Below are 17,350 nucleotides of genomic sequence, written 5' to 3' on the forward strand. Positions count from 1 at the left end.
TGTTATGTGTGTAATAATAATATACATTTTTTTTTTTTTTTTTAAGTTTTAAGTAGTGCTTTGTAAACTGCTCACTTTCCCGCACAAAGTGAAACTCATTTTTACTGTAAACGTATCTTTGTCTTCCCAGGAACTGATACAAAACAGCATAAAAAACTTTGGTCGATTTATTTCACAATGACTGGCAAGCACATTATTGGGACCTTCAATATGCACACCATCACAGATATAATCAGCCCGAATTACCTAATGACCCAACCCTTAGCAGAGAATACAACATAAGAAATTCAAATGTTTGCTGTATTCACCAAACAAAATAACTGCAGCTTCTCAATCTCAGAATACAATTAGAGGGAAAATACAGTCATACAGTATAATATACTGCATGTAAATATTTACAGACACAATGAAATCTAAAAGACACCAAACAGGCTATTTATAAAGTAATCCTTCCTGGAATTCTTCCTGTCTTTTTTGGTTTGTTTATTTTTCATTGCTGATATTTATGAGGTCAAGTTGTACTTCATGCATTTCCCTATATAAAAGAAAGCAAGCTACTCTGTGTACATGGCTTTGATGTCTGGATTCACACACAGTGTGATATCACTGGAGTACTTCCTGTCTGATTCTTCATACGCATCATCCTCTTCTGCTCCATGTTGGCTGTGTAAGTCCATCTCACTATCAGTGTGCTTCCACATTTCTGTCTCTGTATCGTCCTTCTGCTGACCCATTGACCAGATGGTGAAAATATTCCTAAAAAAACGTAAAAAAAAAAAAAATTAATTCAAATGTATATTGGAAATGCTGTATATCCTACATCATCATCATTGTTCTGTTGATTTACTCTTAAACTGACTCTTACTGCAAAAACATAATAAAACATAATGTATCACATTCAATAACGAGAAAAAATTAAAAATATAAAAGGTAAAAAATAAGTGTGAAAGGTCCAGTGTGTAAGAATTAGTGATTAAACATTTATACTACATGCTTATGTGTATTGTATTTCATTTTCCATTAGTATTATATTTAATGTAATTTTAAAAGAAACATTTTCAAATGTTGCATACTGGACATTAAGAAGGATAGTTCAGGAGACAAGGGAAGATGATCTGATGTGGTTAAAGGGAGAAACCAAAAGAAGAAGACAAAGAGTTAAGGGGTTTTTAAAGTGTGGTTGTAGTAGTGGCACATAATAGTCAATACTGACAGATTTTAGCCATATAACATTGATACGATGGAACCACGTGGCATTTTTTTTTTCCTCCTGTATTCCAAATGAAAGCAGCCTATTCGGTCCTCGAGGGGGAATAATTCAGATCAGAAAATATGACTCACAGCTTGTAGTACCACACAACACCTGCTGCTGCCAGAAGCAGGAGAATGACGCCAAGAATGATGAGTGCCGTGGACACAGCTGGAAAAACAACAACAACAATAACAAAGCATCATCCGCTGTCCCACTTCCCCAATTTATATTACACCACTAGAGGTACCAGTTCAAGGAGAGAGAAAAGATAATGAGGTCACATATTGTCGTTTAATGTCACAGGTGTTCTCCTGGTTTTATATCACATGTACATGATTTGTGCATCATTTCCTTATTATGCTGTTTTCTAAATGAAGTCAATTAAAAATTAAAAAAAACTAATCATATCCACCAAGAAAACAAAAGTGAGAAGATAAAAAAGGTCAAGACCATACCTTCTAGAGAAGGTCTCGCAGAGCTCCCATTGTGAAGCAGCACTGGCACAGAGGTAGAGGAGATAAATGTGGTGACAGTGGTGGGGTGAGAGGGAGATGTAGGAAAACGGGTGGAGGATGTTTCCAGAGATGTGGAGGTGGAGAAAATTCCAGTAGAACGTGTCGTCTCAACCAGGGGATTTAAAAGTAAAGTGGAAGAAGTGTCCTTGGGGGGTTTAGTTGTTTTTGGCTCTTCTTTTGTGGATGTAAGCTCAGTTGTGGTGGGTGTTGGGGTTTGGGTCAGTGCTGTCGGTGTGGTTGGAGAGGAGGAGGTAGTCTGGGGTGCAGCTTTTGATGTACTTGAAGTTTCCTCTATATCTGTAAATGGTGGGGAAAAAAACTTTAAGTTAACATCTTGGAACTGATGTTCAATGTAATCTGATATCTTAATTGTTATTAAACCTTTCATTTTGAAAGATATTTAAAATATTGTGAAGTGCAACCCTCATGTGGAAGACAAAGTGGTAGAAGAATAATGAATGAATGTTTAATTGACCACAATTATCTTAAACTCTTGATACCTGCAGGAAAATTAACAATTTTTTCATCAAATTTCAAATCAATCGCTTTTCTGTTGAGGCCACTTATATATATTTTGGAAACACATTTCTGTCTGTATTACCATTTATGTTAAAGTTCTCTGTAATATACACATCTTTGTTAATGAGAGCTCACAGACTGTAGTTCCTGAGCCATCTTACTGAGAATTCATCATTCTCCTCTCTCTAAAGGTCTTTAGAATAAAAGTACAACTAATTGGTAAGGAGGCCATAATGCACATATAGAGCACCACTATAGAATGACCATGGAAGTAAAAAAAAAAAAAAAAAAAAAAATAAATCAACAGTACCTGAAGCATTGAAGCAGAAAACAGCAAACTTTCTGTCTGCACTACCGGGCCACAGCACAAGTTCAGTTTGACCTTGTCCACAGTTTTTGTTAGGTGTAATTCGTGGGATGGCGGCAATCTGCTCTGCTATCCAGCCATATCTGTCCAAAAGAGTGTGAATATGCCAATATTAATAACAAGAATGACAAGAAAAAAAAACATGTACATATTGCCATTGACAGCCTTCTTTGACCTCCTTCCACAGAACCGGAGTTTTAGATTAGCCTATGACTACAAACATTTGGAACATCTGGAACAGTTGCACGTTAGTTTATGAGCATTCTTAATGAGCAAGTCTGTAATTATAAAAAAATATTTATAACATAAGAGGGGGAAATCAAACTCTGGTTGCTACTAGGGGCCATGGCTTGAGCCATCCAGCACCCTGGAATTGTAATCCAACAATAAGATAAAGCTATTTTACTTCATGTCCCCACAGAAAAAGATTGTGCTCCAGGCTGGTTCTCAGTGCAAGAGGAATGCACATTATGGTCACTACTGACTATCTGTCAGTATCTCATTCAACTCTAAAATCATGAACTATTCCCTTAATCTTTAATATTGAATAGCAGAGTTACCAAAAATGTATTGATTCACAGTTTCTGCTCATGGCTTAAGACTCACGGCTGCCACAGAACAACAGCTACAACATGTTTTTGGCCTACTTGCACGTTTCCAGTCCTTGCTGCAGTGCCCGCATCATCTGCTCGGTGGTCGCTATTGTGACGTTCAGAGACAGGCAGGCGGCTCTGGCAGACGTAAAGTTAAATGTGTACTTTTCTCCTTCGATGAGCATGAAGACTCCGGCAGCTCTCTGACTGTGGCTGACTCCTGCAGCTGTGTAAAAAAAATAAATTAAAAAAAAGTGGGATTTGTTTAGATGACGTAACACAACATTTCATCTGCGTAATGGCAAATGGACATGTGCTTTCCCCACTATTAAAAGCTACTGTCATTTGTATTCACCATATAATTTCTACAACAATCTCCCTCCTTCTAATGTACACTATACACTATACAAAGATATAAACAGTAAATAAGAATATCTTTTCTACTGTCATTGATACAAGATACATGGGATTTTATTTGCATTTATGCTGATTGTCACATGAAAATCAGGACCACGGTGGAGGTTTACAGCCAAAATATGCTGAAAATATAAGCAAGTAAATATTAAAAGATATTTAGCAAGAGCTAAAGACCTAAACCATGCATTCAACATGCAAACGTAAAACCACAAATCTTCCTGTATTCTCTGCTTCACCTACATCAGACACTACACACTCACCTTTAATTAAATTGGACTCAGCGGCAGGAAATGAGGCTGCAAAGCACGCAGGTATAAACTGAGTGAGAAACCAAATCCGTGCCATTTTTTGAGTAAAAACGTAACAACTGGAGTGGACAAAAGTGCACAAGCAAATAAAGCGAATGCAGGGAAAAAAAACCTCAGAACAAATGTGATGTGGATTAGAAGAGGAAACAGGAACTTTGGGTCAAACCTGCTTGATGGCCTGTTGTGAGATAACAGCTACATCAACATGAGAAAGACCTTGACAGACAGTAGCTCCCTCCATGTTCAATTCAGACATTTTTGTTTTGATTATCAAAGTATGAATATACAATTTGATATTTCAATACCTCAAATACAACAAATTAAGTATTTCTGGGAACTAATGAAGCAAGATGATAGAAAACTTTCTTTCTTTGGTTTTCTGCTTTGCCAGAATCAGCTTTGCCAGTCGGAAATGGAATTTCCTGTGTTTCTATCTTTTCTGTCACTTTTTTAAACCCCGCCTCTTCTCTTCTTCTCTAAAACTGTAAATTAAACCGTGGTACTTTCAGCACTGTGTCTGCAAACTCATGTTACACTGCTGTAACACCTGAATTTGCCTTTTTGTCCTTTAAAAAATTATGAAAACAATTTGAATTGATCAAAGAATACAAGGATGTACAAACGAGGGCAAACTCTTGGCAAGATATCACCGAGTCCACAGACACAGACCACAGAAAGTAAAACAAACTCCAGCCTCAGTACAGCACTGCTAGTAGGAGACAACATTTCTCATGGTGCTTTAATAGTAGGGCTCCATAATAAGCAATAATAATTGCTGCCTGGATGTCAAGACTTAGTAGGAAACATAATAGAGGTCATGCAGCATGAGGGCTGCTCCTCCTTGTAATTCCACAATCATTTGCACTCACTGTATCATCATGTGCTGACAGCAAGGCTGCCCTGATGTTCATGGTGCAAAAGGTGAGGAGTTCCAGGAGTTCATGCCTCTTTCATGACCCGGTAAAGAACACGTGAACAATGGAGCTTCCTGCTGCGTTTAGAGTCCAGTGAGACTTGTGTTGTAAAGGATACAGTGTTGTAACACAGATACGAGCTGACGGAGAAGCTAATTGGTCACACTTCCCTGGTCAAAAGGAGTTTAGGTCTCACTTCACTCAATGAGGGGAAAGCAATATTCAAGACAGTTTCCTTCACGGAGCATCCTTACTGTGAGTCCTTGGGAAGAAGAAGGAGTGAAACGCTTTTGAAACAGACCTCTGATCCAAAACAAACCACTTCCTCACAACCTAAGAAGTCAGGTATAATAGACTATGACCTCCAGTCTGTGGTTTGGTATTATTTCCCTTGAAATGCCTGTGATAATAGTTGTCTGTCATTAGATATGACCACCATTACAAAATATAATGATATAATATAATCTATAAACAGACCATTATATCTGTTGCAGTTTACACAGAAGCTACTATTTGTTGGCACTGAATTGACAAAAAAAACATTTTTTTCTGCTGCTACAAACTAGAACCTTGTCATAACTCATTTATTCAAAGTAAAAAAAAAAATAGTAAAGTCATTCCTAAATGATGAAGCTTTTCACAGACAGGAAGTGACCTCTGTTGTATGCTCCCAACCAAAGCCAATCATAGTATATAAGGGGGTTCTTTTTAAATTGCCATGAGTGTGGATTAATTAAATCTATGTCTGTTTGATGCTACAAAACCAACTATTTCTTCAGTTGGACACAGCTCTGTCCAACTGAGGGTGCTTGAGGTTTGGTTATAGTTTCTGGGAACATGTCTAATTATGTCCCTAACAATATGAAGATTCCTCATAAACATTAATTTAAAGTCAGCAGAGATAAAGGGTGTCCTCATACCAGAACACAAAGCCTGTTTGCTTCTGTCCTACACAGGTTTGTCAGTCCTATTATGTTACCTTAATGAATAATGAATGATTCCCAGTTGGCGATAGGATCCAACCCATGAACTCAGCATGAAACTGATAACTTCATTCAAGTTGTTTGCCAGTGTTCTGGCCACAAACCAGGAGCCTCATCTTCTTCTCTCAGATCATCATTGCAGTAATGGTGGAGTAAACAACCTCAATTTGGCTTTGAAATGTCCCTCAGAGCCAAGTCCCACACAGACCTGCAGACGACTGGCAGGTTCTCACTGGACGACAGCTTCTATAAATCCTTCTCCACGAGCAGCAGTAATGTCAACAAAGGCAGCTGGTTCAGGAACGAGGTAACAGAAGAGGTTAAAGGTCTTCCCAAGCCAACCAGGCGGCCTGTGCGGGCAGTTAGACCAGTCAGCGCCATCAACTCCAATGGCTCCTTTGTTCAGATTAACCACCTGCAAGGAGAGCTGGTCAGAAAAAGGAAGGTAAGTGGGGAGATGGAGGAGTTTGGATGTGAGTTGGATCAGGCCTCAGGCTTTTTCACAAACCCAGGGAGATTACGTTAAGTTTAACTGACACCTGGAGTAAAAATAACTATTGCATTCTTACAGTATATGGGTGAAGGATGGACTGGTGTGTGGGTCTTTGATTTCTGGATTTTAACATGAAATCTCAATAAATTATATTGAGAAAAAAACTAGAGAAAAACAACTGAAGTATAGTAGCAATGTTAAACCTAACATTGCTTTCCTGACGAATAGACATTTATCAACATTATAAATTACACACGTCTGAAGGAAGGTCATTATCGGGTTTACATCATGTTTGGGAGGGGGGGGCGATTTTGTGTAATCCTTCATTGATTGAGTTTTTATCTTATAGAATACATCTTCAAAGTTTCCAGTTTTTCTTGCATATTATTCACGTCTTAACAATTTAAAAAAATCATCAGGAATGTGAGGATCTGAGGAAAGAAAACAAGTACTTATTAAACGAGATCCACATGGAGCGGATTATGATGCGCACAGATAGCGAACTAACCATGAGGAACCTGAGGAACCTGAACCAGGAGCTGCAGGACCAAATCAAAGAGGTACACGATTTATGAAGTGTGTACTGATAGCCTTAAACATGTTCAACAAATTAAAGGGATTCTTCAGGTTTTTTTTAAAGCGTGGTTGTATTACATATACATAAATAGACTATGCTGTGCACGCCCACTACCTCAAGAGACATACTGTAGATGCTCATTTTCTTGCAGGTAAGATAGATTTGATCTACAGTCCCTGCTATAAGAATATATTCACAAAAAAAAAAAAAATAATAATAATATGTATATATATATATATATATATATATATATATATATATATATATATATATATATGTTATCCGATGGCTGTCTTGCATCCATGTTTCTGTTTCCTAGCAACTGTACAACTTGAACCCCTCCACTCTTGGCATTTAAAGGCAGCCGTAGATTTCTATTTGTAGGTTTAGCTGACATAACTCTGTGTAAGTCATAAAATGAGCTTTATGTGCAAAACCAGTGAAGGGCCCTTTAATTCTGGGGGGAAATACTGCATGAACATGATGATACATATTTTTCCATATTAATTCTAAACTGTGTAAACTTTGGTGCAGTTGACCTACTGTACAGTGATGCCATGTCATAGTGTTACTGTGTTGAGTGGATGGTGTTGCATTACATCTATGGACAAAGACAGGCTTCTACGGTTTCCTGACCAAGTCATCACTATGTACACCGCCCCCCCACTCTCCCTCCCTCCCTCTCTCCCTCTCTCCCTATCTCTCTTTCTGACCCCACCAGCTGAAGCTGAAGCTGTATCAGTGCCAACAGAGGGCGACATTGTGTTCCCATGTAGCAGATGAGGCGAAGGAGTCCAGGGGGGAAGCGGAGAAGAGCAGAGCCCTGGCTGAGGCCCGGGCCCTTGGGTGTCAGAGGGACAAAGAGGTGGCTGAGGCTGACAGGAAGCGCCTGAGTGAGGAGCTTCAGCAGCTTAAAAAAGAAGTACACACACACACACACACACAACATATAATCACTCGTCACCTTTCCTCGCCTTTTGTGACTGAAGTCAATACAGTGGTGATGTGAGACATCATGGGGCAAGAGGAAAGAACAGAAATCATCATAATTATGGTGCACATGTGTTAAGGGGCAGAACAAGCAGATGGCAAATCTTTAACCATTGGAATATTTTTCTTGATTTTAGTGCCCTATAGGGCACATAACAATATTATTAATTATTATGGATTCATATGGAATCAGTCTGGAATGGAATCTCTTTTTTTTGCAGCACATCGATCTGCAGCTTTTACAGGCTCAAACAGAGAAGAACTATTTTGAAACGAAGTTGAAATTAGATCGTGTGTCTGGGGAGAAGCAGACCCTGCTACAGGAGAACAAAAGCCTGCAGGAGGACAGAGATGCCCACCGACAGAAACTGAGACAGGTCACACAAGAAAATGTCCAAATTAAAGAGAGGTGAGTGTATTAGTGTAACCAAAGTAAAAAAGAAAATGTTAAACAAACTGCATTAGAGATTGACTGAGATGTGATAAATATCATTAATTTCTCCATCTTGTTTAAGTTTCACATTTGGACCCACAAGAGTATAACAGTAACAAAGTGTGTGTTCAGGAAAGGACCAAGGATAGAGCCTTGATGTACACCAGATCTTAGCTCGGAGACATGATTATATGATAAAGAAAAACATAATACATTTTTAGTGCATTGGGGACATGGGAGCTGTTGGTCTACTGATGCATGGTTTGGTAAGTTTGTGTCAATTAAATAAATCCAAACTAAGACTGAACAACTTCTGCATGCTGTGATGCTAAATGAGAGTAGAGGCGAGTAAGCAGATATACAGTTTCCAGTTAGAAAAGACTGTGTCAGAGTTCGTACCACAGAGTTTGGATCTAATATGCACGAGACTGAGTCAGATACGTGAAATCAAAAACGAGGCTTTATTGCTCTCTCATAAACATGAACAAAAAACAATGCCAAAGGCAAGAGAAAACGGCAAAAAAACAAACCTATAACCAGAAAACGGAAACTAGATCAACTTGGATCGTGACTCTAAACATGAACAAGGTAAAGAAGAACATGAAGAGTGACCAGGTGCTGACAATCAGGGAGTGATACCAGGTGCAAACACTCAAGGTAATCAGACAAGACAAGGACAAGGTAGACGAAGTGCAGACCAACAGGAAACCCGAAACCCTCACCAAAATAAAACAGGAAATGACAAAAATGTGTCTTATGGTGAGATACAGCAGCTGCCATATGCTCGATATATTATACAGCTACTTTTTCAGTTTCTGAACGCATTAAACCAAAAACTAGCGACACGTCAGGGCAATTTAAGACACCAATGAGATTTCGGTTGGGGCTGAGAGTTCACCCTGCACCCATCTGTGGCTGTGACACTGCGAAAGTTAGATGAATTTCTGCAAACCCAAAGAAGTGTTTGCCACAAAACCCTGAAGCGTCAAAACAAATGACAGGGTTGTTGAAAATCAAAACAGACGAGAGGAAAAAAAGACCACAGACACCAAGTATCACCATCCTGGTCTTTGTTAGAATATACAGGCACGGCATTCGGCCTCCATTTGCTTACTTGGAATACTTGGAGTGATAACAGTTTGTTGTTACTGCACATGTAAATAAATAGAGCCTGATTAGGATTTGCTACACAAATCTGTCACCTGTAATCCACTGCACACGGGGGAGCAGAGGAGCAGCCAGAGGGCAGCCAGCCTGGGGGGGACGGAGAAAGGAAGAGAAAGGAAGAGAAAGGAAAAGCAGATGAGATGAAAGGGAAGAATTTAAATGTAGCTGTCAAAGGAAAATAAACTATATTGAGAAAGGATGAAAAAAAAAAGTACAAGAAGACAAGGGCTGTTTGATGCTGCAAAACCGTACAGAGGACATACTGTGGTTTACTGTGGGGAATCATCATTAAATCACACTATGTCACCTTTATTTTGACGTGTGCATAGGTGGTCCCTGTCCACCGTCTGTCCGTCCGTGAGGCTGAGTGATTTTTTTCACAGGGAAAAACCCGGGGGCAGGGAATCCTGAATCCAGATGTTCTCAGTTTGCACAGATGTAACCAGACACACTACAAAGAATACAACACAGTGTGACAGTGCACTTGTTGAACATTTGCATCAGCAAGAAAAATGAAATCTTAGGTTTGGTCGTATGAGATACTGACATATAAGCAAATGTAATGAACTCAAAGATTCATTTGAGAAAATGTTTACTGTTTTAAACTGCCGTTAGAGAGTCTTTTCTGACTGGAAACAGAAACTCATCTGCACTAAAGACGTCTAAAGAGGGAAATCGTCTTTTAAGCTGGTGGGAATACAAGAGCTGCTGGCTGAAGAAGTTTGTGTACTTTGATTTCAAACACTAAAGTCATAAAATAACACATTATACTACTGTACTGATGGAAGCAGTACGTATATGTGTATAAAGTTAGACTTTGGTGTGTTTTTTTACAAAGCTTATGATGGTTCTCAGTAAAGGATGCTGACTACCTCATACAACCACCTAAATTGTCCCTTAACATGGAGAATTCTAAATGGAAACAAAGCCCAAATGTGATCTGAAGAACGTCTCTGCAGCCTGCCTATAAAAATTATGTTAATGTTGCTGTGTTGTGTTCACAGTGAGATGAATTTGCGGCACAGAGCGACGGTGTCCGAGGAGGCGAGCAAAAAGGCCAACCAGGCTCAGCGGGAGGCTGACGCTGAGAGGCGTCAGGCTGAGAAGGAGAGGCAGGAGAGAGTGGCCGAGTGCCTCAGCTGGAGGGAGAGGCACCAGGAGTTAGCGGAGAGGTTCGCAGCTCAGGAGGACCTGAAGGCTCTGAGGCAGAACAAAGCAGTAAGACACGATGCTCAACGCACAGTTCAAAGGTCACACATCAACATCCGTTTGCATTGTCAATGCATACGACAGTGTGTAACTGTGTGGTCTGCACAAATGGACATTTTCAGATTCCCAAAGTTTATTTTTGAGTTTGCGCTTGAGTCGAATTTATAATGTCTGGTCAATGTTGTGTTACTTTTCCTCTAAAACCAGTGTCAAGCGAACATCAAGAGCTACTTCCTGTGCATGACAGAGAGCGACCAGAGGGTTAAAATCCTCAGAAATCAAGATGGCAACCCGAGAAATTTCACAGTAAGACGATTCAGATGTCACACTGGGCTTCAAAAAGAGGCACTGCAGATCAACTGTGTGTAATATAGCTTCGTTTCAGGAAGGAGATCCAGTGTATATCTCCACTCCTGAGTCCAGTCCTGAAGAGCCTGAGAGGAGTTCATCAAGGTAAGCACTGCGTCAGCCGCTGTAGCCACTAGGGGGCATTACTGCTGCCACCTAGTGACTGGAGGCCTGATTGTCCATCAAGTGCTGGTTTTATTATTATTATTATTATTATTATTATTATTATGACCATTGGTATGACAGTAAGTCTGAAGATACATTTTTATATGTCCAACATTTTCTTTTTCCAGGACCATGGTTAGAGTCTCTGCACCAAACACAGGGAGGGACCTGGGCCCGACTCACTTCGGCGAGCTGCCGGCCGCCGGAGGGGAGCGGCCCGACTCAGCACCAACGCGCAGGAGCAGGAAGGTGGTCGATTACTTCTGGATCCCCACAGACCAGGAGTGAGGGTCAGGTGCTTCCATGGAGCAGAGGAAGCCTCGGGTTAACTCAATGAGAGAGAGAATGTGGCACTCTTGAGCATCACGCTCAAGAGTTAAACTATCAGAGGTCAAAAATCAAAAATCATTAAAATAAATTAAAAAGGAAAACATCTTTGGTGCTCATGTACTGGACTTTATTGACAGTAAAGCAATAGAGGTGCACAATAATTATGAATGCCTTACAATATGATTCAAATGTATTGCCTTGTAAATCATCATGTTTCTTTCGGGTGGATGGGGAGGTTACATCCTATACATAACATTTAATTCCGCCAATTCAAGTAAACGGTTAAAAACTTGCATGTTTCATTTTCCATACTAAACATTCAAAGTAAACAAATTCCGGATGAGGCGTTTGATGCCTTTTCATCAGGTACGTTTGTGTGAAGAGGACACGGAGCGGCTAAATTCATTGAAACAAGCCTCCTTTCATTCTTACACATCAACACTTATTAACTATTTTAAGTCTCGCGGGAAACATTTTTGCTTCAATAAATTTATTGTGCAACTAGGCCATGACTAAATCAAAGACCTCTGCATCTGCTTGGGCTCTAGAAGCGATTTCATAGTCCCAGCACAAAAAAAAAAGAAAGAAAAAAAAAGCCCATCAAACTCAGAGGTAGAAACACAGGCAACTTTGAAACATTTTGGAGGATTAAGTATTGCAACCACTCATGAAATAAAAGACAACAAAAAGGAAGAGATAAACACAATCACAATAAATGGAAGTTGCTCATTGTCGTCTATGAAGAGCACTTTTAATTAACAAAACAGAAAAAAAAGAAGCGGTTAACAACTTTTAAGTTAAACATAGGTTGACTAAACATGCACTTTAATTCATTGCTTTGCCAGCTTCTGCTTCAGTGGGCCCATTAATTATACCTGACTGAGCGGATGACCTTTTTTTTTTTTATCCCCTCTGGTGTGTGTCCTTGTTCAGACTGAAGCTACTGTGACCACACTTGTGACCATGTCCGATGCTTTTCCTCTCTAGCAAAGGCCAAATTGTGTTTTTGATGCAGTCTGACAGTACAGATGTGTCCGTTGTCAGCGTGTTTGTGTCTCGACTGGAGCGAGCGACTGCGCTGCTGTGACACGAAACACGTTTTCAGGAGAAAACAAACCGTGTCGATCGGTAGATTAAGCAGCTGCAATTAAGGCGGCCTTTTTTTCCACTGGCTTCATTCACAAACGTAAAACAATGTGTGCACACACATCCCAGAGAGACAACATCTGAATTTTGTGATTAAATCTGAAGATGCATTCAGAATTTATCTGGCTTGTTTAGACCTGGATTTAAAGCCAAACACTCCGAACAGATGTTAACTCCAGAGCTGAACAGGGTCTGTGTGTGTGTGATGACAGGGAATCCAGGCTGGGCCCTTACACAAAGCAGATCACTGACAAGACCTTTAGCTACTTCGTCTAATACGTGTAAGTAGAATTAATGAAGCTCACCACTAATCTTCCTAATTTAGAAGGGGAATCATACGCAGTCTTAAAAAAGGTGCAATATGCAACATTCTGCATCACAAAATATCAGAAAAACAAACACAGACTGTGCGAGTACTGAGGTCTTGAGCAGAGAGTTATGTCACACTCCTGTGTCGTAACTGGGCCTCTGTTTTTGAAGCTGGTCCGACTGCTGCATTTGAGTACCACCAGAAACGCCAGACCCTCTTTATGAATATGCTGCGTTCAAATGGAGTTGTTCACCGTGCTCACATGATGAGCACATTTGAACATCTCCCTCGTTCCATTCATGACCATTTTTTTAAAACTCCTCTACGTTTTCTAAGAGCTCAGAGTTCAGGATGTCCTGTACACGATGTGCAAGTCAAAGATTACGAGTTCACAAGTTCCACTTGAACGCAGCAATGGACGCATCAAAATGAGCTGCTCTGTCGTGGCAGAAAGTAGGTCGATGCATCCAGCTGAAGGCGGTTCTCTGGTTTTACTTCCATAGAACGCGAGTTCTTTGGCTAAAAAAGGCTTCAGAGAAAAGACCAGGGTTATTACTGGTCTGGCATTTCCGTGATGGGAGAGCTCTATGAGCCACGAAATGACCCAAAACTAGCTCATCTCCTGGACTTGTATGTTGTTGTTGTTGTTGTTGTATGTTTTGGTCTGACGTGTGCTCGACTCTGACAACTTGTGGTGCTCAACTATTGCATATAGGACCTTTAAATAAAGACAATTACTAAAAGGGGAATCGGGAAAAAAAAATGGAACTGAAAAACATGCAAAATAGTGAGGAAAAAAAGGTTACAAAGCTAACGGAGCAAAAAAGAAAAGAAAAGAAAAAACTTGATGGAGCCACTCAAGACTTCATGTGGTTGATCAGGACACGGATCCAAAAATCTAACATCCATTAGGCATCAGATCACAAGGATGCGTCTCAGCCTATCATCATGGCGCAGGATGGTGACAAGTGATGACCTACGGGTACAAGCTTTCGTTTTATATTCGAGTGACAGAAGCAGCTGAAAGCCATGTTGTAGTGGTTTTGATTATGCAACTAAGATGTTTAACACAGGAAAGGCAAGTGTAATAATCAGAGAAGGTCATCATCTACACCATGGTGCTTCTGCTTTGCTTCTCAGTCTGCATCATCCTCCGACTCCTCCTCCTCTGCTGTCTCCAGCCAGGTGAGCCACTGGTTAACCTGATGTAGACAAACGGGGTGGATTTTTACAAAGATTTTCCGCGTTTTCCTTTTTTTGTCTAAGAATTCATTCTCAAGTTAACCTGAAACAGTCATACCTAGCACACACACATTCAGTCTGATCCAGTGGTCTGGTCATTGGGTACAATTTCAAATCGTATTATTGATGGACATTAACAAAATAAAGGGAAACACTAGCGGTTCCGTCGCAGCAGAACTGCCCCATGTGTGAACAGAGCTGAGAGATACAGCAGCTCGGACACGCGGCCGTCACACACTGCATAAGCATTCAGTATGACCTCTGGTGTAAGTGCGTACAGAAAGAGACGGCGATGATGCCACTGTACCTGGAATAAAGCTTTTCCTTTTCCAGGGAATTCTTGAGTAATGTCTTCTTTCCATGCGAGGAAGGCTTCTTCTTCAATGATCTCCATGTCGTAGAAGTTGACAAAGTAGCGCAGCAGCATGCCTTATGGCAGAGAATTTGAATACTCGTGAGTGAATATTTTACCATGTTTAACTATATTGGAATAACATAATACGTCCTACATGTGAGCCTGGGTGAGCTCGGGGGTTCTCTTACCTTTCGGGAACGCGCTGGCATTGCATTGGACCTGCAGGGCGTAGAGCGCGCTGACCTGCAGCTCAGTGTGGTCATGCAGGAACTTCTGCATGACGGGCTTGAAGGCCAGCAGCAGCTGTTTCTCCTGCTCCAGCTGCTCTTTGGAGGGGGCTGCTAGCTGCTCGTCATTCTCCACCATGCACAGCTCCTGGGCGATGTACTGGAGGAAACTGGGGAAAGATACACAGGACACCCATTTTTACAATGCAGATTTTCTCAGACTCAAGTCTGTGTCGCTTTGCAGACCAATCGCTCCCTGCAACATTGATAAAAAAATCAGCTATTTTCAAAACATGGCATCCAGGAGCTCCTTCAGTAAATTCAAATGTTATTTTGTGACAGTAGGGTTTGAAATGTTTTGATCAGATTGATCTAAATGATTAATGCAAAATTACCAAACAAGGCAGCACCAGGCCAGCAGCTCCCGTCTCTCCATGGGCTAAAAACGTCGATTTTCTGTATGGACTTTGGTGCAGATGATTGGGCAATTTACATACTTTAGTTTTAAAGTTGGAAAAGTCTGTCTAACAAGCCAAAATGTTTATCATGTCATTATGTTTTAAGACAAACTTGTGTGTAATCAGTGGTCTCATTTACTTGATCAATATTGTGTTTGTTGATTATGACAAATTTCTCATACTTAAATACAGTCTACGCCTCAGTGTTAGTGGATTATAATTACCTGGTCATGAGGATGTTGACAAAACCTTTATCGGTGTGAAGCTTGGGAGAGATGTTGTCTTTAATCCACTTGTAGATGGACTGTGGAGAGGGGTCTGCCTTTATCTGCTTGAGCAGCTCTTTCTCCAGCTTCAACAGTGGGAACAGGAAGCTCAGGCCCTTCCCCTCCAGGATCTCAAGCATGCGGTCCTTGTTCTGATCGATTTCTGCAGAGCAGACAAGTTATTCAAAATCCTGATGTGATTCCCAATCATTCTTTCAAGTTACACTCATGGGATAGCAGTTAAAACACTTGTTTCTTATCAAACCAGCTTCAAAAGCTTCTTACCTGGAAGCATCTTCTGCATGTTGACCTTGCTCTGTTGAAAGAGGTCAGTGAGCCACTCCCGGTCCTTCAGCTTGGCCGTCTGTTGCAGGCAGAGCAGGAAGAGAGGGAAGTGGGTGCCGTTCTCCAAGGGGTGAGCCAGCTCCGCCACACTCACCAGCTCTGCGATGATGGCCCGCGCCGCAAACTGGGCTAGGTAGGACTTCACCAGGGGCACATCCACCTCGATCTTGGGGCACTGGTCCAGGACATTAAGGAAGGCCTGCAGGAGTGGGTGGGATGTCAGTGTTTGAATAATAATCAAACCCCTGCTAGACTCCGTTTAAAATGTGTCATCGATAATAAAACAGTGACATTTTCATTGCGTACCTGCATGAAGTTCTCTCCAGTGATGAGGCCCTCTGTGCGGAGCGTGTGGATCAGAGTGCTCACGTGCTCCTTGTCCTCGTCGGTACGATCCAAGGAAAATACGATGATCTTGCTGAGCATCTCTGGGAGGAAATGCTTCGGAGCCTTCATCTCTCGCACACCGTTCACGGCCTCAGTCAGGTTCTTACTGTTCAAGTACTCAGTCATGATCGCCTCCTGGGGGAGAAGATACAGATTTTAAAATGATCTTTTTAACAACTTTAACAACAGTTTTCACAAACATTTGTGCATTTACAGCCATATAAGGATAACAGGTTATATGGAAACATACAGTGGATAGTTTCTGTAAATTTTATAGCAGCTCCGTATGCCCGTACCGAATTGGGTAAAGAAGCTTTTGCATGGAACATGTTGCAGAAAGACTGGAAACCAACCTGATTTTGTTTAATTGAACACTTTTTTAAAAACATACAGACTTGTTTTTCATACTGTGCTTGTAAATTTAATCTGGATTATCTGTTTTCTGCTTGTGTTTTAACTGTGTACATTTGTAACGGTTGACTGTTTCATATTTGCTGCTGCCTATCTTGTAAAAGAGGTTATTAATCTCAATGGGATTTTCCTGGTCAAAAAAAAAAAAAAAGCAAGGAAAAAAAAAAAGATTTTGACGATATGCTTTGGCTTACCGTCATCTTAAGCAGTTCCTCCCTAGCAGGTGGTGGTTTCTTGTTTGTCTTTTGAGGTTTCTCTTGGATGGGTGGAGGGTTGGTCTTCAAGCCAAGCTGTGGAGGCTGAGGCCAAAGGGTTTGTGATGAATACACAGATGCAGCTCAGCCAACAATGCACAACATTTTAATGGTCATGATTTTTTTTGCCAAAACATCACGTCAAGTCATCACTTAATCAATTCAGTGGAAAATTAAGAAGGCATCACTTCGCTCTTACCTGTCCCAGGGGTGGGGTTTGAGTACGTGGGGGTTGAGCACTGGGTGGCATCATGGTCGGGATCTGAGGCTGAAGCTTGGGAACCTGGTTCTTGTTGAGGAGGAATGACTGAGCAGGCCTGAGGCTGATCTGTGTGAACGCGAGGAATCATGGACACAGGATAAACAACA

General features: G+C 40.9%; 3 protein-coding genes across 3 annotated transcripts in view; 1 reads left to right on the forward strand and 2 right to left on the reverse strand.

Moving 5' to 3' along the window:
• Positions 1-151: 151 nt before the first annotated feature.
• On the reverse strand, positions 152-4,052 carry lyve1b (lymphatic vessel endothelial hyaluronic receptor 1b). The gene is made up of 6 exons (XM_058646006.1): positions 3,924-4,052; positions 3,301-3,472; positions 2,597-2,736; positions 1,708-2,064; positions 1,342-1,420; positions 152-756 (listed from the first exon to the last, which is right to left on the reverse strand). The coding sequence occupies exons 1-6, from the start codon at positions 4,006-4,008 to the stop codon at positions 555-557; spliced, it is 1,035 nt and encodes a 344-aa protein (XP_058501989.1). The 5' UTR covers positions 4,009-4,052; the 3' UTR covers positions 152-554.
• Positions 4,053-5,978: 1,926 nt separating this feature from the next.
• On the forward strand, positions 5,979-11,589 carry LOC131470356 (uncharacterized). Its single transcript, XM_058646125.1, has 8 exons — positions 5,979-6,313; positions 6,781-6,921; positions 7,660-7,860; positions 8,150-8,337; positions 10,533-10,746; positions 10,945-11,043; positions 11,123-11,190; positions 11,379-11,589. The coding sequence occupies exons 1-8, from the start codon at positions 6,047-6,049 to the stop codon at positions 11,536-11,538; spliced, it is 1,338 nt and encodes a 445-aa protein (XP_058502108.1). The 5' UTR covers positions 5,979-6,046; the 3' UTR covers positions 11,539-11,589.
• A 626-nt stretch (positions 11,590-12,215) lies between these two features.
• Positions 12,216-17,350, reverse strand: part of eif4g2b (eukaryotic translation initiation factor 4, gamma 2b) — a 56,265-nt gene continuing 51,130 nt past the window's right edge. The window contains exons 15-22 of the mRNA XM_058645507.1: positions 17,181-17,309; positions 16,922-17,026; positions 16,236-16,451; positions 15,870-16,128; positions 15,543-15,747; positions 14,822-15,030; positions 14,586-14,707; positions 12,216-14,238 (exon numbers count right to left, since the gene is read on the reverse strand). Coding sequence (XP_058501490.1) covers positions 14,173-14,238; positions 14,586-14,707; positions 14,822-15,030; positions 15,543-15,747; positions 15,870-16,128; positions 16,236-16,451; positions 16,922-17,026; positions 17,181-17,309 — 1,311 coding nt within the window. The 3' untranslated portion in view covers positions 12,216-14,172. The remainder of the gene's footprint in view (positions 14,239-14,585; positions 14,708-14,821; positions 15,031-15,542; positions 15,748-15,869; positions 16,129-16,235; positions 16,452-16,921; positions 17,027-17,180; positions 17,310-17,350) is intronic.

This window comes from Solea solea, chromosome 12 (genome assembly GCF_958295425.1).
Source record: "Solea solea chromosome 12, fSolSol10.1, whole genome shotgun sequence".
Lineage (NCBI taxonomy): Eukaryota > Metazoa > Chordata > Actinopteri > Pleuronectiformes > Soleidae > Solea > Solea solea.

Bases quoted from the DNA above. Each gene is read 5' to 3' on its own strand.
- LOC131470356 (XM_058646125.1), top strand. From the start codon at position 6,047: ATGTCCCTCAGAGCCAAGTCCCACACAGACCTGCAGACGACTGGCAGG. The intron at 6,922-7,659 runs GTACACGATTTA...TGACCCCACCAG, and splicing joins TGCAGGACCAAATCAAAGAG to CTGAAGCTGAAGCTGTATCA. The intron at 7,861-8,149 runs GTACACACACAC...TTTTTTTTGCAG, and splicing joins TTCAGCAGCTTAAAAAAGAA to CACATCGATCTGCAGCTTTT.
- lyve1b (XM_058646006.1), bottom strand. From the start codon at position 4,008: ATGGCACGGATTTGGTTTCTCACTCAGTTTATACCTGCGTGCTTTGCA. The intron at 3,473-3,923 runs GTGAGTGTGTAG...TTTTTTACACAG, and splicing joins TGAGTCCAATTTAATTAAAG to CTGCAGGAGTCAGCCACAGT. The intron at 2,737-3,300 runs GTAGGCCAAAAA...TCTTTTGGACAG, and splicing joins CAAGGACTGGAAACGTGCAA to ATATGGCTGGATAGCAGAGC.